The sequence below is a fragment of the Physeter macrocephalus genome, chromosome 1 (assembly GCF_002837175.3).
Source record: "Physeter macrocephalus isolate SW-GA chromosome 1, ASM283717v5, whole genome shotgun sequence".
Lineage (NCBI taxonomy): Eukaryota > Metazoa > Chordata > Mammalia > Artiodactyla > Physeteridae > Physeter > Physeter macrocephalus.
This window is the reverse complement of record NC_041214.2, coordinates 64264323-64272044: the sequence shown is the minus strand read 5'-3', so window position 1 is coordinate 64272044 and position 7722 is coordinate 64264323. Positions and strand designations below refer to the sequence as shown.

General features: G+C 34.4%; 1 protein-coding gene across 2 annotated transcripts in view; it reads left to right on the top strand.

The window, feature by feature from the left end:
- The window catches only part of SLC2A2 (solute carrier family 2 member 2), a 29881-nt gene extending 28320 nt beyond the window's left edge, over positions 1–1561 (top strand). The window contains exons 9-11 of one of the 2 annotated variants that reach the window (XM_007100806.2): positions 66–167; positions 836–1039; positions 1127–1561. In XM_007100806.2, coding sequence (XP_007100868.1) covers positions 66–167; positions 836–1039; positions 1127–1327 — 507 coding nt within the window. In that variant the 3' untranslated portion in view covers positions 1328–1561. The remainder of the gene's footprint in view (positions 1–65; positions 168–835; positions 1040–1126) is intronic. The other variant, XM_007100807.1, reaches the window with a different exon arrangement.
- The last annotated feature ends 6161 nt before the right edge of the window (positions 1562–7722 follow it).

Sequence of the window (7722 nt, the reverse complement as noted above, 5' to 3'; positions counted from 1 at the left end):
AAAAGATCTCTTTGGCAGTAAAAACGATTTAAGTATAAAGCCAATATGTTTTAAAATTTTCCTAGGTATTCCTTGTGGAGAAGGCAGGGCGACGCTCTCTGTTTTTAATCGGAATGAGTGGTATGTTTGTTTGTGCCATCTTCATGTCGGTGGGACTTGTGCTACTGGTGAGTTTGGCGCCTGCACTGAGATTTTTGGTTATCATATGATAGCACTTCTGAGCTACAGGTTAAACGTTTGAGGTTGACTTACGAAATAAAGCAAGAGGAACAGCATATAATACAAAGGAGAAATGTAAAGAAAAAGAGAATTAGTTTAGGGGTTTAAATATAGAACATCAGCAGGTAAATTGTGCTTGTTACCCAGAGAGGCAGTGTATATAATAGTAGAGCACAAGCTCTGGGATTAGCCCAACCAGGTTCTAATCCTGGCTCTGCCACTTGGCTGCCTGTGTGACCTTGGACAAGTACCTAGACCTTTCCAGCCCAGCACCAGCATCCACTACTTTACAGGAGGTCATGCATCCTGTCTAGCAACCTTGGTATGAGTAGAAGCAAAGGTCACTGGATCCTTGCTTTTCCTCTTTCACAGGAAAAGAGTGACTAAGAGTCAAGGAAAATCCTAATCCAGAGGATTTCCTATAGCACAAAAGATTTAAGGATGACTAAGACTAGAATAAACTTGTCTACGACTAGAATAACTTTATACTTAATTGAATATAAACACATCAAGAAGGGAGCTATGTCATCTCTGAACTCAATGAGAATCTACCTAGCTAAAGGAAGAAGCAGTCAATGTCAGTTCCACTTTTGCTTTGTTTTTGTTTTCTCCTCAGAATAAATTGGCTTGGATGAGTTACGTGAGCATGACAGCCATCTTCCTCTTTGTCAGTTTTTTTGAAATTGGACCAGGCCCCATCCCCTGGTTCATGGTGGCTGAGTTTTTTAGTCAAGGACCACGCCCTGCTGCTTTAGCAATGGCTGCATTCAGCAACTGGACCTGCAATTTCATTATAGCTCTGTGTTTCCAGTACATTGCGGTAAGCAGCCTAATACTGTACAAATTTACTGAACAGAAGATAAGGTTGAAGAGCTGCTAATTGGAACTCTGTTTATTCTCTGTGCAGGACTTCTGTGGACCTTATGTGTTTTTCCTCTTTGCTGGTGTAGTCCTGGCCTTTACTCTGTTTACATTTTTCAAAGTTCCAGAAACCAAAGGAAAGTCCTTTGAGGAAATCGCAGCAGAGTTCCGAAAGAAGAGTGCTTCAACCAAAGCACCAAAAGCTGCTGTAGAAATGGAATTCCTTGGAGCTACAGAGACTGTGTAAAGATAACCTGCTTTTTGACAGGAACAGAAACAGGAAGGAAGCAGTGTTTTTTAAATGACAAGTTTTGAGAATTTTATATCTACATCTTGAAGTACTGTTTTATTTTTTAAAGAGATGTTATAGGCTTTGATCAAAAATGTCATCAAATATTACAAAGAAAGTATTTTTTTAACTTCAAGAATCTATTTTGGGTGGTAAGACTCTATAATTAAGTAAACCAAAAAGTCTAGCTCATTTTGGTACACTAAATGGCAAGTACATTCTAATGTTCTTAGTGCCGTCCTTTACAACAAGAGTATCCTGAAGTTGAAGCAGTTTCAGAGTTATTTCTTCATTAAGCACGTGACTAGAAACCTGAAGACACAACCAATATTTACATATTTAAATACGATTAAGTTGGAATTTTCCTACCTGCAGACCTCATGTCAATACTAAGGGAGATATGACTAGTGGCAGTAAGGTCCATGTTAAAATTGATAACTTTTCCAATTTTTCCCCTCAGCTTTTTTCTTGTGCATTAGAATTTGTGTTGTGCTTTAAAAGTTTTTTCTGTTATTTTTCATGTGGAATAGTTTATTAAGCACATGCAAATATCATTATAAAGAAAAAGTTTTATTTTGGGTAGGCTTACCAAAATCTTTCAGTATCTAGGGAAAAAAAATTTTTTTTGTTACTTTGATGACCAGATGGTTTTCGTAAGATTAAACACTAAAAGGTTTTACCTGGTCTTTTAGCATGGGTTATCAGTTAATATTAACAGCTATTATAAACCCATATTAATTCCTTGCTGGTTCAATCCTTCGAGCTATAGTTTGTTTTGCTTTTTAACTGAGCACAGCTTCGTTTTCTGAGTTGTGTTATAAAATATACTCAAACAGTGATAAATCAAACACTTTGTATATCTCCTCAAACCCCAAATAAGATAGAACAGTCTAACCTAGGAAATTGGAAGTAAAAGATTGCTCTGTTTGTTAAAAAATATTTTCTGAATTCTTATGTTTTAAAATATAGTTGAAAAGGTAAGGTTGGAAGATCCTGAGGGCAGTCTCCTGAAAATTCATGAATGTTTAATTTCAGACTTGATCAATATCCTTTTTTAATTTTCTTGAAAAGACTTGAGTTCCCTAACACAAAACAATCATCCCATTTGACGTTTCCTTTTTTGCCTTAGCAGTATATGGATGCTATCTGAGCTGTTCTATTGCAATTGCTACCATTTATTGTACACTACCTATGTGCCAGGCACTGTTACAAGTGCTTTTATGTGGACAAATTGGAAATACACAGATAATTGAACAGACTTTCACTTACAGTCAATTTTGCAACTATGGAAATACAGTTCTGATGGATACCAAAGGCTTAGCAGGGAGCTAAAGTTATCTCCAGGCTGTTTTCCTCACAAAGTAGAGCACTGAATCAATCTTTTTTACATTTGTTTTAATGTGCATAAAAGAAAGGCACTTTTTAAAAAGTTCTCTTTAAGAGTGGGAAAAACAATACTGAACACTTGGTGGGGGGTTGTTTGTTTTTTCTTTTCCTTTATTTTTCTTTCCTGTTTTTTTTTTTTTTTTTTTTGACCGAAGGTGTTCACCTTTACATAATTTGACATTCCAAACAACATGAAATTATTTCTTTTCACTTTGATTTTTGTTTCCTCTGGGCCAATTTGGGATAAACTACTTTCACTTAGGACTTCAGAACACAGTCAAAGTGAGCTTAAATAGTTCAGTAGACCTTTTTGCTAAACTGTGCACTCTGTTAAAACAAACAAACAAAAAAAGTAGGGACTCTGAATAGGGCAGGAGCAGGAAAATGGCTCATCTTGCGGCTCCTGTCTTCTTCAGGATGCTGAAGCATCAGGATGCTGATGGCCTTTGAGAAGCCCAGAGTTGCACTGGTAAAGAAATTTAACATATTTATAGGTGATGAATGTGATTTATTCACATTCTTTAATCACTATTCCTGACCTCATTTAGAATAAAGTAGTAAAGGTTTAAATAAAGAACCCAAAAGACCCCTTTTAAGTTTTAATTAATTATTCTGATTGACCACAACTACCAAAAATTCGGACCCTGAAGTTTTCTGCCTCAGAGAAACGTAAATGGCATACATTGTTTCCCTTTCATAATTTTTTCCTTTCAGAGATACAAATGAGTTGAAAAGAAACATTAAGATGAAATAAGAGGCTAAGACAAAGGAACTAGCTTAACATGATAAAAAAAACTCCTAGGTTTTCAACAATATTCATCATAATATATAATAATATCGGCACTTATTAATTAGATTTAATCCCAGGGAAATTAGACGTGTGTTTGAATGTTTAATTTTCATAGTACGCTATCATTCTCGTGGAATTATTTTCATGCTCTAACATCCTTACAAATGTGATTTTCTCTTAGCTTGCTCGGAGCATGATTACACTTCTTGATGTGGCCACTCATCTGCTAGATCTAGTGTTGCCCACTGTCATGACACCAATGCAAGGATCTTCTCTCACTTCCTTCTCCCCACTCTCCTCTACACGATCAGCACAGTAATGCATGCTGAGAGAATGCCCCTCCTCAAGGAGCTCAGTCTATTGAGGAGTTCAGGAAGACCAGGGTATAAACATCCCCATCTGCATCTTTTTCCTTCCATGAACCTCAAACTGGAGGCCTCTTTTGTAAAGAGGGCTCAGTCATATACCTACCTCAGAGAGTTGTTGTGAGGATTAAACATAAAGTGCTAAGCAGAGTGTCTGGTACAAAAGGGGCGCTCAATAAGTGTTACCTAGAATTAGTATTCATGAAGATACTGTTAGGATACAGGACTATCATATATAAGATAGTTCCAATTTTTTGTTTTGAATTTTAAAAAGTTTTATAAATTCAAGATAATATTTTCTTACTTCAAGCAACAGTCTCACAATGACAAGGGAATGGTAAGAATTAGGGGAGATATTAGGCTATCTAATTCTTAAACCCATACCTGATATTTCTAAGTAGGTTATAAGAGTTTCTATTGTATTTTTTAAACTTGCTTTTGCCTAAGTTATTTTTTAAGAGGTCTATATGTAATATTATTTCTTTGGATAATACTAAGTACAAAATAAAATGCTATATATCATAGTTAAATGTAATTTAAAAGGATTAAATCACAGGGCAAGACCAAACCTTGATAATCCTCAAAAACTGCAAAAGTGTATAAACTAGTATACATGCATAAGCTACTTCTTCTTGCTAGCTTATTGTTGCAAACGTAGCAAATAAAGCAGTGTTAGGCAATATCTTGTGCTTACAGTGTCCTAAGCAAAGGTGCTGAGTAAAGTATATATAATTTTTCATTACAATTCTGTATTAGTGACCTGAGGAGAAAAGGTTTATTGTCAACCACTCTGAGCCACATCTGCTGGTGTTTTTACTGCTTTCTAATTGAGTGCACATTAGAAAGAATCATCATGAAAATAAACTTGTTTTATTAGTATGTATACACATACATAAACTATATGAATGTATACATATTTATAGTATGTATACACTATAGTTTTATGTCAATAAGTATATTTCCAAATACTGTGTTGTTTTATTTTATGTAGAAAATAACCACATTTAAGAAAATTGATATTGGTTTATTGTATATACTCATTTCGTTCTCACAGTATCTTTCCTATTCTCATTTTAAAGATAATATGTGAGTTACATTTTAAATTAAAATTTTATTTCCATCAAGCAGTTGTTTTGATTATCAGTAGTAGAAAAAACTAACCTTGGGCTAGGTAAGAACAATTGAAGAGGAACGAATGACTCCCTTTGATGAAAGTAGAAATAATTTAATTCAGTAAATATTGAATTGCACTCCTATTATGAACAAGACACTTTATTAAAGTTTTGTAAAAGATACAAAGCTTAGAAAACATGGTCCCTATCTTCATTCACCTGCATACTCATAAAGGGGATAAAATTTGAAAACAAATAGTTATAGTACAAAGGAGAGAAAAGGAAAAACTGTAAGTTAGTGGTTTAAAAATTTTTAAGTTAATATCTAAAATTTTTCATCATATGTTTAAATAGCTGCAAAGGATATAATTTTTCAAAATATAGTATATATTTACATTTTAAAATTGCTATGCTCTATTTATTCAATAGCATTTAATTACCGTAGTAATTTGTTACTCACCATAACCATTTAAAATATATATAAATATATTTTTATATTTAACAGTTGGAAAATTTACTGCATTATTTTCTCTTCTCATATTTCTGTCCCATTTCCCCCAAAGAATTTTATCCTAAAGTAATAAACATATGTGCTTTAAAATATTTTTGATGATTCTAAGTTTCTGCAACAAAAAATATCTATAATTTGAATTTTAATTTTAAAAAATGTCCTGTACTACAAAGGTCAAAATGTTTAACCTCTTTTTCTTTTCTGGATTGAGTTAGCATTTATGATAATTAGTAGCACATAACTGATGAAAATTATCCATATTACAAATTCTGATAAAAGTATTCATTTTTTTATTTTTTAATTTTTAAATTGAAGTATAGTTGATTTACAATATTGTGCCAATCTCTACTGTACAGCAAAGTGACTCAGTTATATACATTTATCATTTAAAAAATATTTATTTTAGAAATTCATCTCAGTGAGAAGTATGGGTTTTCATCAAATAATTTAAATATTAATGGATAGATATTTCTTATTGCTAATGTGAAACAGCGTTCAACATAAATTCTATCATTACTTTTTGTTATTATAGATGTATTGAAAATCTTGTTTTCATAAATAAGTAGATAGGAATGGAAGGACCAATGTCATTTAATTCCATAACTATTTCTAAGTTATAGCCAAAAAGCACATAAAAATTAATCATCAAAGTAATTTTTAATAAACTATCAGCTAATAACTCAATTGGGCCCTTTAATTTTGTTGAAATCAAAGAACCTATATTGTGAAAGGACTTGTTATCCAGTTGTTAAAATTATTCTCTCCCTAGTTTCTGGGCGGCATACCAAAAAGGCTTTACCAAGACTTATTAAAAGACTAGTAGTTATATTGTTGAATCTTTCACTTAGAGGCAACTTGCTTAACCTGATATACTCAGAAGGGTTTGGGAGAATTGACATATTATTAATTTCATGCATTTTCACATATATATGATAAAATTCTTCTATTTTATCACATGCTCTAGTCACATCAAACCTCAGATGAGAGCTCATATACAGCTTGTTAGCTTGTTCAATTCAGGGAAAATGTCTGTCATAACCTAATGGGCAAACTCAGTCCTTATTGTCAAACTAATTTTCTAAATCAGACTTACTTTCTATCTGACTTAATTTTTCACTTCCAATGAGCACCTTAATACTCATTCCTGTGACAGCCATCTCATGTCTGAATTCCAGTGCTTCTACAGGTAAACATAAATGAGACATGGGTACTGGTCACAAGTCTGTCTCCTGCATTTCTTACAGATGCTTTATATTCTTTACTTTTACTGGTCTTTCCTTCAGGAGCAAATGCACTTTGAAAATAATTGGGTAAGGTCTGCTAAACCAAAGTGGTCAGTACCCTGTTCTACAATGTCTGAATTCAAAATATCTTAACTCAGGCCCAAATATATCTTATGCCACCTTAATTAAGGTAGGCGTCACAGTTAAAATCATTTCCAAGTATCCCTTTTTTTGGCACTGCTAAAGGTTTGAGTCTGGGGCAACGCGCCATGGTGAAATTCAGGATTCAAGGAGGACTATACCTGTCTTTTGTAAAGTAGGAGAAGGATGACTATGAAAGAGGTGTTGGGGAATGAACTGGCCTAATGCCCAACTGCGGGCACATTATAGAGCATGAAAACATATGTTTTTGTCCATGAATAAGAGATAACATGACCAACTCTGAAAAGTTATTATAAGTTATTAACAAACTAAATGCTAGGAGGAGGGAGGAGGAGAGGAGAGGAAGAAATGAAACTTAAGAGGATCAGCCCAGAAGATCCAGCATCTAAACAATGGGAGCTCAAAAGAGAAAAAAAAAATCAAAATAGAAGGAAGGAAATTATCAAAGACAAATCATACTGGAATTTTGCTGAGCTGAAGAACAAGGCTTGAGATTGAAAGTTAATTGTGTGCGAAACACAAATAAACAAACAAAGCACAAAATTTCATCATGAAATTTCAGAGCACCAGCAGTTAAAAAGTACATATAAAAGCATCTACAGGGCTTCCCTCGTGGCGCAGTTGTTGAGAGTCCGCCTGCCGATGCAGGGGACGTGGGTTCTTGCCCCGGTCCGGGAGGATCCCACATGCCGCGGAGCGGCTGGGCCCGTGAGTCATGGCCACTGGGCCTGCGCGTCCGGAGCCTGTGCTCCGCAACGGGAGAGGCCACAGTGGTGAGAGGCCCGCGTACCGCAAAAAAAAAAG